The sequence below is a fragment of the Lepisma saccharinum genome, chromosome 14, assembly GCF_977018435.1.
Source record: "Lepisma saccharinum chromosome 14, izLepSacc3.1, whole genome shotgun sequence".
In the NCBI taxonomy this organism is placed as follows: Eukaryota; Metazoa; Arthropoda; class Insecta; order Zygentoma; family Lepismatidae; genus Lepisma; species Lepisma saccharinum.
In genome coordinates, this window is record NC_139242.1 from 23383206 (window position 1) to 23402890 (window position 19685).

The following is a 19685-nucleotide window of genomic DNA, read 5'->3' on the forward strand; positions in this document are numbered from 1 at the left end:
GAGAAATTGTAGAACGATAAATAAGAGAGAAATTGTAGAAGGGTAACTTCAGAAAATATAGCTGGAATACAAGATGATGATCATACCAGATAATAATTAAGTCATTGGAAAACAAGTAATAAATGAAAATAAATTCATATTACATATTCGATGTAGCACAGAGCTACACAGGAGTTATTAAAATATTTGAGTGGAAAAAATGTGTTCATGCCAGGAGATTGGCATTAATATTGGTGCTTACCAACTACATTACTGTTATGCAGTTAATATTCATCACCACACTAAGTAGGAATTCAAATGGAAGACATGTTGAACTGTTTCTGTAATGGCAAATGCACAAGTAATTAAAGGGGAAAAAATGGGTCGAGATATGCCTGACTCTGCAGCCCAGTAGGGTACTAGGATGGTTTACCAAAGTTACTGATTTCAATCATAATTGAATCAAAATTAAAACTCAAAATTTGTGCCAAAAAAAAGCAATTTGTAGAAATTGGAAATTAAGATTGAAACTTCAATAAATAAATAAATATATAAATAATATTTGAAGATGCCTAGGTTAAATAGTCCTTTCATAACAATCCAACAGGCTATCAGAAAAATATAATATTTGGATTACATAAGTGAACAGATAATGAAGCTAAATAAAATATTATTATGCATATATGGCATTTTTTACTGTCTGTATCGGAAACTAAATATGTAATTATTGTGTTAACATTCTATAAGATATTTTGTTAGAGCACTTAAATATTTAATTGTTGTCTATTCCTTAAAGTAAATATATATTGTGAAAGTCTACAATTATATTTAAACATAATGTATTATGCATTTGTTTAAATTATTTTTCTCTTATGCCATCCACAAAAAATGAAAGCCTCCATGCACATATGTTTCACTATAACAACAGAATGTTCTAGTAAGAAGCAAATATCTCTTTGAATGTGTAATCAGCTAATCTATGCATGCAACATAACTTCTTATGAAGCACATACAATTCTATTTTGTACCATTCTACTTCAAAACCCCCTTTTCTACATGATAACTGACAGGGTGGTACAGTGTATAACATATTTGCTTTTTAAATTTTGGATACCGAAGTTATAATAATCAAATTTTGGAAAATTGTATCATAAAAATAAAACTATTGCAATGAAGATGTACAGCCACATTAGTAATTTGGCTTACTATTCTGTTGTTCATAGTGTCAAAATGCAGATTCATCTGATTTTCATATAGGAACAGCCAAGACTTAATATGATTATTAGGTGGCCGAAAATTTGGCTTCTCTTTACTCAAGAACCAAAGGTGATGTTGAGAATATATCATGCCTTTCGCTTCCACATCACAATATCCCTCAGCTAAGCCAAGAGATGTGATCCCATGTACTTTCAGTTCATTTTAGCTAGTTTAATGAATGCACTAGAAAAATGTCCTTTTATTAATTATTCAGTGCTAGAATGGCTAATTTCAAATTACTTTTAACCTTCTTTAATTTGTATTAGAGATATACAAATTATACATTCTAAATCAACTCATAACAATAAATTGTCCACTAATTTGAAATACAATGTAAAATGGCAAATGATTAGTTTGTATTTTATTGGGTTTTATTTCATGTTTTCTTATTCTGAGCAGGGCATTGAGGAATTTCACAGTCAGTGATCTGCTCAGCCCTTATTCTCATCATTCCATTTTTAAAAATAAGGAATGTTTTAAAATTAAACTGCGGTAATGTTAAAACATTAACTTTTATAAATATTCTGAATTACTTTAAATTGTTACAATGTTCAAGTATTTGGTATTGGTGTGAATTGGTAACGGTATTAACATCAGTGTTGTAATATAATTAAGCCTTGTTTCCATATTGAAACCAATAAGTCGCTGACCAAGGCAGTTTATTAAGGTAAAAACACTTAACACGTAACGTTTCGACCCTGTAGCAGGGTCTTCCTCAGACGAAGAACTAAACTAAAATCAGTTTTTAGTTTAGTTCTTCGTCTGAGGAAGACCCTGCTACAGGGTCGAAACGTTACGTGTTAAGTGTTTTTACCTTAATAAACTGCCTTGGTCAGCGACTTATTGGTTACATCAGTGTTCCGCATCATGGCTGTGTGATCTAAGGCATCATGCACACTGGTTCGAGTTTCCTCCAGGAAACATAACAACTTTTCTCCTGAGATTTCATCTTGCGTATAGGACCGGTGGCCACCCACCATCATGAGAAAAATGAGGAGCTACAAATGAGTAGCATAACCTGGTCAAAGAACACGTACAACAATGACTGAGGGTTTGTTGTGCTGACCACATGTCACACCATAACTGGTTGCATGATCTCCCATCTCGGGCAAATGCATGAGTAGGACCAGGTGGGAGTGAGGCCGACAGTCGGTAGGTAGGCCCGGGCCCTCAATGTGCTGTTGTGCCATGGGTTATTATTATTATTATTATTATTCAGTGACGTGCGGTGACGTCGACACTTGGGGTAGCAATCAGTGGCATGCTCAAGGGGGGGGAGGTTTGGTGTGGCTCATATCCCTCCCCCCTTTAGGGCCCAGTATTCCTAAGAATAGAACGTCAATAACAGAAAAAGATTGCAAAATGATTAAAGAGTACTAAAAAAAAGTACACGTAACCCCCACCCCATTTGAAAATAAAAAAGATTTGATTTGACTACTAAGCCAGAGATCCTGGGTTCGAATCTCGGCTTGGCCATGGGTATTCTTTGAGTGTGTCCCTTCATTAATTATATTGTATCAACTTCGCGATTAGCCAAAAGTGGAGAAAAAGCGAAGTAAAATAAACCAAATCAAGCCAACCAATCAATGATTTGACTTGATTTTTGTTACTTAATGTTGCTTTTTTCTCACATTTGGTTAATTGCGAAGATGATAATAAATACATTAATGAAGGGACAAACACAAAGAACACCCATGCCCAGGTCGGGGTTCGAACCCGGAACTCCTGGTGTCGTAGCGCGCTGTGATAACCACTCCCCAACGGTTAGTTGATTTCGTGTTTTAAGTCCACTTTATGCACAGAAACAAAACAGGTAACAAAATGCATTTTTTTTGTAGTTTCTTCAATAATATTCATTTGGCTTCTTCAGTTCTGAGATACATATTTCAAATTATTTCATTATTCACTGCAGAGTACAACACAAGAACAAGAATGCACGCTCATCACGGGTTCGAATCCCGTCCTGGATTGTTCGAGCTCCCTTCATTAATTTCATCACATCATCTTCATTTTCGCGATAACCAAACCAACAACAATATGAATGTGCAATCTCTTGCCCAAATAAATACATCCGTTGGAGGCCAAGAGATTAGTATATTTAAAAAATAAACACTACTAAAATGAGAGCGAGAGAGAGCCTGAACAAATATTTATAATTAAATCATTATATATTCCATATTTGTAAAACAAAAAAACAAAAAAAAAATAAAGAGAGCATAACATTATTGTCTGCACATAACACGTTCCCATTTCATAAATAATAAAACTACACCCCATATTATACATACATATTGTACAACTTGTAAAGGGTTGTGTAAATACAGAGAACATAAGTACTGCAGAAAATATTCCCTTGAGTTCTTTAGAGGATTTACAAAGGAATCGAATGGAAACCAATCCCCTATCTGTCCTATAGGAGATAGACTGGGGGACCTGAAAGCACGGGCTTAAAACCATTGCAGCGGGAGGGGGGGGAGGGGGGTAAGGGAGGTAGAGGCAGAAATCTTCCCTTTTCCTTCGGAAACCCATTTCTACCTGGAACTGCTAAGGCGGAAGAAGAGCGAGCTAGGCCAGTTTTGTCCGCCGATCACACCGAGGGACAAGAAGCGCGTGTAAAAGAAAGTGTAGCATATGAACTGTGGCTTTAACAAGACAATAAATACTGTCGTTTGAAAATAATTAGAGATGTGAGATTGGTTAATCTATCTCTGCTAGACTAGCTACTCCTCAGTGCATGTCACTGTTATTATTATTAATTAACATCAGTAATTGTTACTGGTTCTAAGTGATATCATCTCAGCCGTAGTTGGCATATATATGATCTGAAGGGCTCTTCTTTCATTTTACATATATATATAGGGTGGCCAGTTTCCTGTATTTATCTACCTGTCAAAGTACTAAGCAGAAGATGGCATTCAGTACAACAGGAGCTGTATTAGAACAGACATGTTCATAAACTTTTCACAATATCCAACCATCTACGCCGCCGATATTGCAGTTGCAGGGGTGCGCACTTATATTTCCTTTTCTTATCCTATTCTTCAAGCAAGGGGCTTCTTCCCCAATACTGCTATAAAATAAAAGTCATGTCTACTACAGACGGCACATCAAACCTCTACCACATGATACTATGTTCGTTCGTTTGTACAATATCCAATGATCCTAGAAAAACTTTAGGAAGTCTACACATGCAGGAAAACAGAATTTCAAATTATTGTAAATTTTTAGCATCATTTTTATGACAGAATAGAAAAGCTTAACAATAAAATTAGCTTTATTTATAAGAAAGTTTTTTTTTAGATATAAATTCTTTCTTGATGTATACAGTTCATTTCAGAAAATGCAGAAAGAATTCAAGTGTAACATTTTCTTAAATTTATTTAAGCAAATAGACAAAAATATTTAATAATACGTTTAATTTTTTAAAGTGTGTAACAATTTTCAACTAAAAATGTAAGTAAAAGTGAGCTGCAAACAATTAATTTCTTTGAAGAAGAGTTAATTGCTGGAATCTTGGGAGCACTTAAAAATTCAAGAACTGAACATTTAGAAAGGTAAACCTTTGCAAGTAGATCATTATTTCCAAAACTAACAGTTCATAAATTTGTTTGTCCATCACTCATATATTTTTCAAATAGATACTTTTGAGTTCACCACTATGGATAATATATGCATGACACAAACAACCTGATCACATAAACTTTATGGAACCACCCTATTCTGTTCTTTTTATATAAATGTTTATTTAGATACTTACACACAGTGCCTTCATGGAAAACACTATAAACTTTCCCTTAAATGCCAAATAGCAATCAACAATTCTTTATTCGAGAAAAGTAACAGAATATGTGCTCATTGACTTAGAGATGTTAATAATTTCTAATGAGTTTGATTTTTAACAGCCACATGCATATTAATTTAGCTTCATTTCATTCCAAATACCAGTTTATGATTTTTATCTAAGATATGCATTTTGTAAAACTTATAGAGAAGTATTACTTCAAACAGCTTGAAACTACTACTAGTTTTCCAATGAAAAAGAATCACTCAAGTTACCTTTCTAAGAATCAACACAGTTCATTTGGATATAAAAGTAGATTATCTACAGGAATTGCAGTGAAGAGAATATAAAACTGGATTTACTATTTACACAAGGAAATCTTACGTATAACTGTGAATGGTACTAGTGGTTAGTTCTAACTTAACTAAGGCACAGATTGGGAAAATATATGAAGGCAAATTCCTGTACAAGTATTAGATAAAAGCCAGCCAAGTTTTGAAACGTGCACCCATCAAACCTTAGATACTTACTTTTTCATTACAATTTCATCTTGTGTACAAAAAAAATATTCTTTTTTTGGTCAGTGGGGAATGGAGCTGAACTAGCTATGCAAACTAACAGAGATCTAAGCTGTGGAACTGTGGGAAGCTCTGAGTAACTCAGTGGTAAAGCTCCCACTTAGCTGAATGCTAGACACTCATGCCTTTGGTGCAAGTGGTCCCAGGTTCAATCCCTGGTGAGAGCTGACCTTGTTGGTGAACTAGGACACCAGGGGCTGTGGATTTGAATCCTGAAAAAACATGGGTGCCAGGAACCCCCCCTCTCCTCTCTGGCAAAAGAGGTAATATTTTATTCCCCCCACCTGCAAACAATGGAATAGCCACATTTATAACACAAATATTGCCCCCTAAACTTGTTCGAAAGTAACTTTTTGTGCTTTCCAGCATCACAAGTACAAACATCATTATAAACTCAACTATTATAAAACTGACAGTATGCACTGTATCTAATATATCATCAAGAATATGTAACAACATTTTATGTGTTTATTATTATTGACTAAAAAGGAGTAAACTATATGAATTTAATGAAAGGCTTCTTGTTTCATCTTGCACAAGAAGAATGAATGCTTTTCAAAGTTCAGCTATTGATCTCAATAAAATATTTTAGGAGCTTCAATAATAGTTCCAAAAAAGCAATACTTTTTTTGTACAACAAGACATTTGGTTTCAGATAAGGTGATTTTTCCTCGTACTTTTATAAGAGTGCAAAATGGCCACATGTCCCACCACACCCAAAAAATTTAATTCCTCGTTGTCATCTAGCTTTGCAAAATGTAGAAGGATAAATAAGTATATATGTAGTGTTTTTTTTTAATCTTATTCACTGTATACCCCTCATAGTCCATTCACACCCTGCATTCAAAAGTCCAATACTACAAATGGATTCATTTCATTTAAAAACATGGCTAAAAATGCACAATAACTAACAAAAATACACACAAAATATGAACAAAACCAGGAACTGCACAATAACAATAAAAATGACTTTATATGTGGAGACACTATGATAATATTAACTTCTAGAACAAAATTCAATGAAAGCCACTACACATCTTCATCTTCCATAGTACAGGACAAATATTAATTAATTGATTGATTGATTAATTGATTGAATCAAAATGTTCTGCTGTTGTCAATGTCGGTAAAGACTGGTTTCAAAGAACCAGGCTGATATTCCAAATTTGAAGAAAAAATAAATATCTCTAGAATTTCTCCCAAAGCATTCATATAATTTTTTACATCTAGAAATACAATTTCAAACTGTGAACTGGAAGGGTTATACATATATTTCTTTAAATAAATATTCCCATCCCTGAACAATCTTGTGGATAGTCTTCAGCCATGTGCTTATGCGAGGGGTGAAAGAAAAGAAACACCTCTGACTTTAAAAATTATCAACAGATGGCAGCATCAAAGAATTACAAGCACTCACAGTGCAGGATTAAACTGCAAGCTATTCAACTGATTTTTCACAAACTCAAACAAAAACAAAGATGTCAAGTAATAAGTGAGTATTTAGAATGTGCCAGTGCTGCCATCTCTTGAGAAGTTATTAAGTTGGAAGCATTGCTTTTTATTAATGGCTTGTAGGAATTTCTTTCATTATTTCCAAATGATAAAATCATATCTGGTGTTAAATTCCACAATTATAGTGCACTATCAGGCCATATTAAGAATGACTGGCAATGTTTCAAATAATTGCTGGCTTTTACCACAGAAATAAGCCTTCCAAACATGACAAATACTTTCTACATAGCCTGTAAGAGTACTCTGAGATGTGACACTGTAAAAATATCTGCAATACATTCAATGTTTATTTTAATACAGAACAGAGAAAGCTTACAACTAGTTATACATCTAAATACTCTAGCAAAAACATACTTGGAGCTTCATGCTGTAGCAAAGGAAGGCTTTCCTTGGGGTAGCAGTGGATAGTTACCGACGGGGAGCTTGTCAAACCATGCTTCTTTTTGCTCGATCCAAGTGTAACAACAGTCTGGGCCTGCTTGTTTAAGTTTGACAATGCACCTACAATGCAACAATTGACACCTTCTTCACTGCCACTCCAAGGACATAAAGCTTATATATTTTACAATTTAGAGAAGCATTAGTACTTTTAAAAAAGTTATGCATAAGGTAAAAATAAGAACATAAGAGGCAAGGAATAAGGCTTATCATGCACAATTTTTGTGTTTACTGCATCAGAACAAAAAAAATTACGAACAATGTTAGAAGCTTATTTACAGCACGTTTGGATTACCTATTGGTATTGTAGCATGCACAGAAATCAATTTACAAGTACAATAACACAGATGGTACACAAAAATGTAATGAATCCAATATCTAGTCTGTTATTACTGCATTTCTCATAAACTTTCAAATTAAAAAAAAATACCAAATAACAGAAAAATCTTCTGATCATATATTTTAAAAAATACTATAAAGGGTGTTTAAAAAAGGTGGGAAATTTTGAAACTGAGGTGTAGAGAAGGAAAAAATAGTTGCAAGATAATTAATCATGGAAATGAGTAGTGAAGATGATGCCATTACATAATTACATACCGCTGAAGAGATTAGTAGATTTATTTCTTGAAGATTACATCCAGTAGATGACAACATATTCTAACCAATCATTTCTGCAGTCGTCAAAGGACATCCTGCATAGCTCAAAGTAACATGTCCACAGGAATCTGAGTGAATCTTCAGTTGTAGGAGATTGAGTCAAAAGGATCATTGAGGAAATCACCCAGATTTCTGTAGACGTGTTACGTTGAACTATGCAGGATGTACCTCAACGACTGCAGGAATAGTTGTTTAGAAAAGGTCGTCATCTACTTGATGTAATCTTCAAGAAAAATACCTACTCATGTCTTCAGCGGTATGTAATTATGTAATGGCATCCTCTGCACTTTTCATTTCCATGATTAAATCTCTGGCAACTATTTTCCTCTTCCCCACACCTCCATTTCCCATCTTTTTGAGACACCCTTATTATAGGAACAAATATAATTGTAAAATCTATTATTATTGGTAGCAAAAACTATGATAGTGTGCAGCAGAAAAATTCAGTTTCTGATACTGTAGTGAAAATAATGCATTTTAATTCTACATTACATTACAAACTGGAAGAAGAAATATGACACTACCCATCCTTATAAAGTTTGTTCTACAATTAAGACTTATCTGTGGTAGCATTATAAGACAAAGGTGCAAAGAATTTAAGCTAGCATTTCAGGATTTCAGTGTGAAAGAAAAAGTGCTCAAATACTTCAGTTCTAAATCTGTGAGAATTTCCCCTACATTAAAAAAACAAAATCAGAAGCATGTTAGATTGATATAGATTTGATTTCCAGAAGGTACATTATATTTCTGTACTTCAATCAAATTAAAATGAAATTGGAGAAAACGACAATATTTATTTATCACCAGGGCTAGGAATTTTAGGTGCTGCACCTTTAATTTTTTGTGTGAAAATGGGTAAAAAAGTGACTCATCCCCAAAATAAGCACGTATTGAACTCTCCTCCTGGTGTTTCGGTTGCACCTTTTTGCACCTTTTTCACAATCTCAGAACCTTTTCCACCTTTTTCACAATCTCAGAACCTTTTCCACCTTTTTCACAATCTCAGAACCTTTTGCACCTTTTCGCCCTTTTTGCATCTTTATCATTTTTTTTAAATACAACTCGCACGCTGTTTAACCCCACCCACATTCGAGGCACGGCTTCTTGGCACGCGATTCTTGTTTACCGCACAACAATGAATCCGCTTTCTTCAGTTCTTGGACGTTAATGTAGTAAGCGCAAGGACTCTAAACAGTGCCAACAATGACGTGTTATAATTGCTAGAAGTTGTACTCCTTTTCGTCCTATGCTGTATTGTTTACGAATTGTTGAAGGTAAGCTGTTTTGTTTTCGTTTCCTTCTCCCGTCTCAGTGAGCAAGGTAACTGCAGTCTGTGATCAACTGATCGATGCATCGGACTTGCCATGCCAAAACATAAAGTAAATGTTGGAAAACTGCAGGACATTGTTAAACAGTTTAGCGGTGACGGCATTCAGAGTGATGGATCTGTTCTGAGGTGTGATGTGTGTGATATTTCTATTGCTGTTGATGGCAAACCGCAACGCACTCGGGTTGTGCAGCATCTACAAAGTGGGAAGCACGTCAGGAATAAAGAACTACGAGATGGTAAAGGTGGGAAGCGACAGCAATTCATTGGTGAGGCGCTTGCATCTTCGAGTTCCAGAAATACAAATGAATTTTTCAGAGACAGCAAGGACATTTATAGCGTGTGGAATACCTCTTTCAAAACTTAACAATCCTGTCATGAAATCATATTTGTAAAAATATACTGGGAAGTCAGTTCCAGATGAGAGCACCTTAAGGAAATCTTACCTTCAACCTCTTTATGAAGCTAAAATCTCGCAGATCAGGCAAGTAGTAGCTGACCATCCAGTCTATTTCATACTAGATGAAACTACAGATAGGCAAAACAGGTACGTTTTGAATAGTTTAGTAGCACCTCTCAATGGACATCAAGTGAAACCTATGCTTTTAAAAACTTATTTTCTCGGCAAAACAGATAATGCAAGTGTAATGCAAAGTTTCAATGATACATGTTTTGTATTGTGGCCGGAGGGCGTAAAATATGATAGAGTGTGGTTAGTTCTTACAGACCAAACATCTTACATGTTAGCTGCATTTTCTAATTCTTACAGACCAAGCATCTTACATGTTAGATGCTTTTTTTTTTTTTGTGAAGAATATGTATCCTAACTTAAAACATGTGACCTGCATTGTTCATGCTTTGCATCGAGTTTGTGAAGCTCTTAAAGATGAATATACATATGAGAACGGATTTGTTTCTAGCATTAAGAAAATACTGAAAAAGGCTCCTTCTAGAATACAGAAGTACGTAGAAATTACGAAACTTCCACTACCACCCTCTCCCATCCTCACTAGATGGGGAACATGGTTAAAAGCTGCAGTGTTTATTTCCAATCATTTCCATTCAATATCGAAATTTTTAGATGCTTTGCCTAGTGATTCCTCAGCTATAGAAAAAGCCAAAAAAACTTGCACTTAAACAGGAATTGCACGATGAACTCTATATTGTACATGGCTTCTCTTTCCTTACTACTGCAATCACAAAACTGGAGGAGCAGTGTCCTGAAAAGGAAGTACAGTGGGCTGTTTTGATGGATGTGCAACAAGAGCTGCAAGGGGTCGGGAAAGAGAAGCTAGAACAAACTTTAGCCAAAATCCCAGATGTTCAAGAAGTCGCAACCAACAAGGATGTGGATTACAGTTTGAAAACAAAATATGCACCACTTGTGTCTGTTGACGTTGAACGTTCTTTTTCAACTTACAAATATCTGCTTAGTGACCGCAGATGTAGCCTCACTCAGAAGAACATAGACATTTTGAATGTAATCTATTTTAACAGTTTTCTAGATGACTAATTCTAACCAAGTAAGAAGAAACATGTTCTTTTATGTCGCTTTCTAATGTATCAGAGAATTTTTTTTTTGCTTAGTTATATTAAACGATTTAAAACCAGAGAATACTCTACGGACAAGTTGAATCATATTAGTATGTACTGCTCACAATAAATTTTACATCTGAAAATTAGCACCTATTTTAGCACCTTTTTTGTATAAAAATTGGCACCTTTTTTGCACCTTTATTGGCAAATTTTTGCACCTAAAATTCCTAGCTCTGTTTATCACATATTAACGTTAACATGTGTATCAGGACCCAAGATAGAATCGTAGTTTTGCAGGCCTTTAACAAAAAACATTTAAAAATAAAATGAAAAATGCTGAACACACTGAAGCAGTTTGCTGATGTCAAAGCATGCACATAGTTATTTTGTACTTAATTTACTATTAATTATTTCTTGAATCTTGATTCTTTGATATGTGTTAAATGTACATCCACTAGTTGTTTTGATGTAAAAATGCATACTTTTTTGATAAACATTATCAACACAATGTAAAATATTCGAGTTTTAGTCTGCTTTCTTGAAGTAAATAGGGACTTGAAAAAATTATAAGCACTGTTTTGTATTAAATACATAATTGTAATATCATAATCAGGGCTTGAAGTGGAAAATACTAGCTGGGGGCATACCATCCCCTTGCATCCCCTCTCACTTCGAGCACTACTCATAGTGTAAAAATATTATGGTTGGAGTAATAAAATGGGGGGAGGGTAGTGTTCAAAGTGAAGGGGATGGTATGCCCTAGCTAGGAAAATTTTCAGAAACCATTCAGACCAGCTGTCTCATCATCACCATGTTAAACGACAGGAGCATCCCCCCCCCCCCCCTGCTAATGCCAAGGCTCGACCAAACATCCCTCCAGCTAACATTTTCCGTTTCAAGAGCTGGATAAGAATCACAACATGCACCTGGCAAATTTAGCAATGAAAAATGAATTAGTAGTTCTTCAACCTGAACAGGAAGAGGACAGGAACCTGAGCATGAATGGTGCCTGAACACTACAGAGAATCTCAACAAAAATAATTGGATATTACACAAATATATCAATATTTTTTCTGTATCTATTACCAGTGGCACAGGAACGAGGGGTAGAGATGTACACCGTATACACTCAAGTTTTTTAGAGTGGAGTACATAACTCCCCTAAATTCATAAATCGAAATCAAGTGTTGATCTTACAAGTGATTTGGATAACTTGCATACAGTATTTACCTTGTTAAAATCCAGTGGCGTAGCATGAGCATTTCTGGTGAAAATGTCAAGTCCAAAGGAAGGCTACGCCATTTTTCACTTAATAGTTTACTAATGGGATTAGTCGATATGAGTATTGTCTATTTGAAAGTACAATTTCATTGTTTTTTGTTGCCTGAAGTCAGCCTCCGATAAAACATGATCTGTACAAATGAGATGCCTCACTATGCAACTACGGAAGACGGTGTTTTATAGTTTTTTTTAATTAGGTTGTTCTAGTCAGAATACCTTACGCAATTCGGAGTCTTTTGACCAAAACATAGGACATGTATAGCAAAATTATATTTTGTTTCTCTCAGGGAAACCTTTCGGCATGATCCAAGTCATTAAAAAATCTACCAGAATCATAATCGCTTCTACAACAATGGTAGGCACATTATTATTGTGAATAATCTAACTGTTGATTGATTTGGTTTATTTTACTTCCCTTTTCTGCCACTTTCGGCTGATCGTGAAGATGAATACTATAAGTGATGATATTGATGAAGTTGAAGGGACACTCACAAAGAATACCCATGCTAACCATTCTGCCATAGAGGTCTGAGGATGATCCACGTATCGTACACTCCACTGACATAACAGCGCCGATTAATAATTCACACTACTGTCTGACATACATCATGTTGTGGCATAAAAACCTGATAAATATTTTAAAATAATTTCGTCCAGAGATCATTCGATGTTAAGAGTTTTGAAACGAACACTAAACGTTTCCATTGGCAAAATATAAGGGATTTAGATATTAACGAACAAATAAACTTTCTTAATGATACATTAGTTTTGCGAGTTAAGTTGTAGAGCAGCCACAGGCCGACCTTCGCCCATGAATAAATAATCTATATTTCTAATCTTTCATACCACAGGACTGACAACTCTGACAAAAACCTTTGTTTCTTTTAGTTTTTAATATGCATCGCTGTTCATGCGATAAATTACACAAAAAAGTTACACATTTGAGTTTGGTAAAGTTACCCGACCCATATTGCTTATTGTAGAATCACACAGCACCAGCGTGAAGAACAGGTTAGGTTTGTCGTCTGCATCGAAAGGCAGGAAGGGTCACACAAGCCCTTAAACCAATCAAGTTGTTCCGTACGCTGGCGTATGAGAGAACAATTTCAAGCATACTGTACGATCCAAGCTTTCCCCTCCAGGCAGGCAGAGTCCCCGGTGTCTGGTCAGCAAACGCATTAAAAAAAATGCTATAACGAGAGCTGTTTAGTGGAGTATTATAGGCGTACCAAGATAAATAGCTATTATAATGCCACCTAGCTCAAACACATATATAATTAGTAATGTTTTACTTTTTATTTACAGTATTAGTGCTTTTTTTTTCACATTTTGAATCTGGGAACGCCCAGCGTTCAATAACGCTACGCCACTGTTAAAATCATTGGATGACTTTATAAAGTCAAATTTCGATTCATTCAAATCCAATACCACCCACTACTCACAAACTACACACGAAACTCAGTATACCTTACATGGACTCATGACTGTTACATTAAATATCATTTCTTACATACACAATGCAATGCCCAACATTATGATATACAATTGTCCCTCAATAGTCTGTATAATGAAGATACCAGTAAAATGCTAGCTAATTCATTTTTGTAATGGCTTGTTGATTACGAAAGGAAGATATCGTCACATTAAACAACATTTTCAACTCAACACTTGCTTTCAAGAGGCATTCAGCACAATATAGTAACTCCAACTTACCTTTTCTTTTGGGATCATGTTGGATATAGAACTATAATAAATCGATGCTTGAAGGTTATTCAATAAGGAATACATAAACCAGTGGTGTGCCCAGAATTTTGAAAGGTGGGGGAGGGAGGGGATTTGTATATTTTTTGGTAGTCATGACTAGATACTGCAGTACTTATTTTGTCATTTTTTCCTGCTTTGATGTTCTTTTTTAGTTTTAGGAACACTGGGACAAAGGAGGGGCTATGCCCCCTCCTTTGGTCACACCACTGCAGCATAAAACCAAGGTACATAGAACTGCACTAATATCTGGAGTAAAGCTTTAGCATTGGAATGAGGTATTTATGATATAAGAGTAATGTTTATGGAAATTTACACAGAATAATAATAAATGAAATTAAATATTTTCCCTGAAGATAATTTGATTAATTGATTGATTTGGTTTAATTTAGTTTGCATTTCTACCACTCTTGGCTAATCACAAAAATGACGATTGATTGATTTGCTTTATTTTACTTCACTTCATGTGCCACCTTTGGCTAATTTGCGAAGATGGGATGAGTGATGATATGATGAAATTGATGAAGGGATGCTCACAAAGATCACCCATGTCCAGGCTGGGATCGAACCCAGGACCATTGGTGTTGTAGCACACTGCACATGTGGTAGCCAGTCTGCCACAGAGTTCAAGCAAAATATAAATTTTGTTCATAATATAAAATTTCAAATGTATGTCTACAGTCTCAATGGGAAATTGAGAAATTATGTAACTTCTGGAATATCTGATCTACCTTTGTTTAATAGTTATTAATATACATAATAGGTATAAGCCATAACCTTAGAAAGAGTATGCAATGCTAGGTTATTTAGATGCTATTTCTCTCATGCGAATCATCCTCAAAAAATTAAAGGTCAATGTATCAACAATTACCATGCCACAACACCACTGCTAGCATAAGAGTTACCTTATCCATACTGCTGATAGAGAGACCTGTTTACTGTTGCTACACTAAACACATAAGATCGAAAGGATACAAACCTGAACAATGTTAGGAAAATGTCATGTCAATGTTTATTAACTATCGCTTTAGTAACGTGGTCTCCTTTCCATAATTTACATTTGAAAGTACTTTTAAAACCACTACCCGAAAGATTAGATCTGAACTTGTTGTCAAGGCTCAGAACTTAGGGAAACTAATATGATGTTAGGCTACAGCTTAAAAGGATATTAGGATTTTGGGTAACACGACCCAATGATTTTTGAAAAATATATGATATGCTCTTGAAAACAAAGCAATGCACATGATGATCAAGTGTGCTAAGGTAATTATTGTGAAGTTCTTTGTGGTTGGTAAGGAGTCTGACTTTTAAGTGTCAGTGTCAGGTTTTTGGTTTAACACAATCCTTTTTTGAGCAGTTTTTGAAAATCGACAAAGTTTCATATTAAATTTCAGTGGAAAGCATGCCAAAAGTCATAGGCTTAACTTGGGACCTAACTTTTGGGAGGCAGAATTGAACTTGGGGCATAACTTTGTGAGAAAGAGGGGAGAATCACATATCAATCCAATAAAAATAGTGTTCAAGACTATTTTGCGAAATAAGTGTTAAATTTGCGAAATCATAAAAATTACTAATCATTTTGCTTCTCTGGTCTGAGGAGGTTAACAGAAAGTATCATCAACTAATGCATTTTAATAAACCTGCAAATGCCTTGCTTAAAATGACCAAGCATACAGATATGGTGGTAATCAGACCATGTTCATCTGTTACATGATGAATATATACAGGGTGACTGGTAATTAGATGTATTCCCTGAAAGGGGTTAAAGTAGAGACAATTTGCAATAAATTTAACCATATGATACCCCGTCCGAAAATTAGTAGTTTTCGAGATAATCGAGTTTCAATTGTTTTTTTTAAAAATGACAATTTTCCACATAAAATGATGAATTGAGAAAAAACTGCTCATTGTATGGAACTTATTTCAGCGTTTGCTGATAGCTAACAAATAAGTGGTTCATTGAAAAAAAAGTTTTTCCCAAATAACAATCACATGTAAGTAACGGGTGGGTCTAAACTTACAAGTGATGATAAAAAAATGCACTCTTAGTTTACTTGGCAACATATTAATAACAAAAATGGTATGACACGAAGCTTACAAATTACGTAAATTACTTCCTTGTGACATCTGCTATCCAACAAGGTACAAATGTTGCTAACATACACATTTGTGTACAAGAAATAATACTTCATTCATCTTCATGTAAATGGAACAATACAATTAAAGAACATTACACGTCTTGCTCAAAGTGGGCACCTCCGTTACGAATGCAGGCACGAAGGTTTTTAAAAGGACATTTGGTCTCGTAACTCGTGATGTGATGCTGTCCTTGATGTGTTCACCAGCTGTTAAGATCCTCTCCGTGAGCTCTTCTTGCGAGTTTACCGGTGTCTTGTCATGTGGCTCCAAATGTAAAAGTCACAAGGCGTCAGATCGATAGGGGGATCGAGCTGGGCAGTCATCATGATGATAAATAATGTCACGTCTTGTAGCTAGAGGCACATCCTCCAACAACATTGCCATCCCGTTCCTCAAAAAGTGTTCATAAGTGATGCCATTTAAGATTTGGGCCAGGAAAAATGGCTCGATGAAATGATTGTTGATGATGCCCATCCATACTTCTGCTTGGGCGTGCGACAGTGGCTGGATGAAAATTACCCAAAGAAATGGATTGGCCGAGGTGGTCCGATTCCCTGGCCGGCTCGATCCCCCGATCTGAAGCCTTGTGACTTTTACATTTGGAGCCACATGACAAGACACCGGTAAACTCGCAAGAAGAGCTCAGGGAGAGGATCTTAACAGTTGGTCAACACATCAAGGACACCATCACATCACGAGTTAAGAGAACAAATCCGTAAAAACCTGCATGCCTGCATTCGTAACGGAGGTGCCCACTTTGAGCAAGACGTGTAATGTTCTTTAATTGTATTGTTCATTGATTCCATTTACATGAAGATGAATGAAGTATTATTTCTTGTACACAAATGTGTATGTTAGCAACATTTGTACCTTGTTGGATAGCAGATGTCACAAGGAAGTAATTTACGTAATTTGTAAGCTTCGTGTCATACCATTTTTGTTATTAATACGTTGCCAAGTAAACTAAGAGTGCATTTTTTTATCATCACTTGTAAGTTTAGACCCACCCGTTACTTACATGTGATTGTTATTTGGGAAAAACTTTTTTTTCAATGAACCACTTATTTGTTAGCTATCAGCAAACGCTGAAATAAGTTTCATACAATGAGCAGTTTTTTCTCAATTCATCATTTTATGTGGAAAATTGTCATTTTTTAAAAAAACAATTGAAACTCGATTATCTCGAAAACTACTAATTTTCGGATGGGGTATCATATGGTCAAATTTATTGCAAATTGTCTCTACTTTAACCCCTTTCAGGGAATACATCTAATTACCAGTCACCCTGTATATTCTGTAAGAATATGAAAATGATTGTTTACGTACTTTCTGTGGTTTCCTGATTTTGTGATGATATTTCTGAACTTGTAACGAGTGTCTTCCCTAGATCCTTTTGAGCAATCCATGTGATTATTAATCAAAATGTAAAAACAGTCATCCCCACTTTCCCCCCTCCTGACACACATATATGAAACAAAACCAAATCCCAAAGACCTGACAGGTGGATACTGGGTGATGTGTAGTCAGCGCATCATGCTACAGTGTCACCATTTTCTAATTTTCAAGATCAGAGTTCACTACTACTTCTTTCCAAGAAGCTGTACAATTGTCCTCGTGATACTGATTCAAATCGAAATTTTATAATTCTCACCAGGAATTAAACCTTGGACCACTGATATCAAAGGCAAGAGTGCTAACCATTAAATTATGTGGAAGCTCACACACTTGCACACATTAAAAAACATATATACTCACACCAGATGGTGGTCTGGTCATTATATCATCATTATGTATGTTGTGTGAGTTGACAATACCTGTTTTTTACATTACAAATAAGTGAATGCGTGTGTGTGTAAAATACTATATGTATTCTATTAACTTTGATTGATTAAATTTTTGTTATTTTGCGTCACTTTTCTGACACTTCTGGCTGATTGTGACAATGAGGATGAAATTGATGAATGAACGAACATTCACAAAGAACACTTATGTCAAGATTCAAACCTAGGACCCCCGGTGCTGTAATGCACTGTGCTAACCACTCCACCATGGAAGTTGGCTTTTATTAATTTTAACATGGATTACTAAACGAGGACTTGAGTTGAGGAAGATACTATTCAGAAGTCAAGAAACATCATCACACAATAACAGGAAATCATGGAAGATACATAGACAACAGTATGGATTTAGAAGGGGCAGATCAACAGTAGATTTGATATTCACCATAAGGCAAATGCAGGAAAGGTACTATGAGTATGGAAATGATTTGATTATGGCATTCCTAGGTATAGAAAAGGCATACAATAGCATGGACAGAACAAAGATTTGGAAGGCTCTAAGAGAGAAAGAAGTCAAGGAAGAGATAGTGTGTAGAGTGCAGAGCACATGCAAGGCCAACCAGAGCTGTGTGAAGACACCAGTGGGAAGAACGGAGTGGTTCAGTATAAGTAAGGGACTAAAACACGGAAGCGCTCTTTCTCCACTGCTCTTCATAATTACAATGGATGCAATTAACGAAGAGGTGGGGAAGAAGATAGAAGAGGAAGAGATGAAGGCCCTGTTGTTTGCTGATGATTTAGTAATATGGAGGAACAGGGAAGAAGAAGTACAGAGAGAGCTTGATAGCTGGAATGAAGAAATCAAAAGAGCAGGAATGAAATTCAGTGCAGAAAAGAGTGAGGTGCTAATAAAACAAGAAACAGAGCCAGAAATGAACCAAGAATCAAGATGGACACAGAAGAGTTGAGGGTAGTGGAGAACTTCAAATATCTAGGGAGCATAATTGAGAGAAGTGGAAGAATAGATGAGTTGGTAAACAGAAGAGGACAAATGGGTGGTGGACTATATCAAAATGTTCGAGGATTAATATGGAACAGGGATATACCTATGAAATGCAAGAAGGTAATATATAACACATACTATGTGCCAATAATTATGTATACTTGGACAATGACAGAGAGAGACAAAAGAAAGATGCAGGAGGTGGAGATGAAATTTTTAAGGAGTATATTGGGAAGACTAGAAGAGATAGAATAAGGAATGAGGAGATTCGACAGACAGTGGGTGTGTGAAGCTTCAGGACATAATAGATCAGGCACAGATGAGATGGTTCAGACACATGAAGAGAATGGATGCAGAAAGACTGCCAGTAAGAGCTTACAATGCACAAGGAGTTGGAATAAGGCCAAGGGGGAGACTAATATGTCAGTGGAAAGAGAGGAGTGGTGGAACACCAGAAAAAAATGAAGAGGCTTGAATTCTACGCTGACCGAACCAGAGGCAGGAAACGGCGAAGGATGATGATGACATAGACAATTCTTTTCATATGAAATCAGCATGTTGAAATGCTAACAATTTAATTCTGCAAGAAACTAAGTGCAAAAAGAAACATTAATTACTCTTTTGTGTACCATCATGGAACTCTCTTCAGTATAAATGG

At 35.6% G+C, this 19685-nt stretch overlaps 1 protein-coding gene across 11 annotated transcripts in view; it reads right to left on the reverse strand.

Moving 5' to 3' along the window:
- Positions 1 to 19685, reverse strand: part of LOC145998727 (voltage-gated inwardly rectifying potassium channel KCNH6-like) — a 1156077-nt gene that overhangs the window by 28744 nt on the left and 1107648 nt on the right. For 7 of the 11 annotated variants that reach the window (XM_083135244.1, XM_083135248.1, XM_083135245.1 and 4 more), the window contains one exon: positions 7462 to 7608. The exons of the other annotated variants lie outside the window; for them this stretch is intronic. In XM_083135244.1, the coding sequence (XP_082991370.1) occupies positions 7462 to 7608 (147 nt within the window). The remainder of the gene's footprint in view (positions 1 to 7461; positions 7609 to 19685) is intronic. 11 annotated transcript variants of the gene reach the window in all.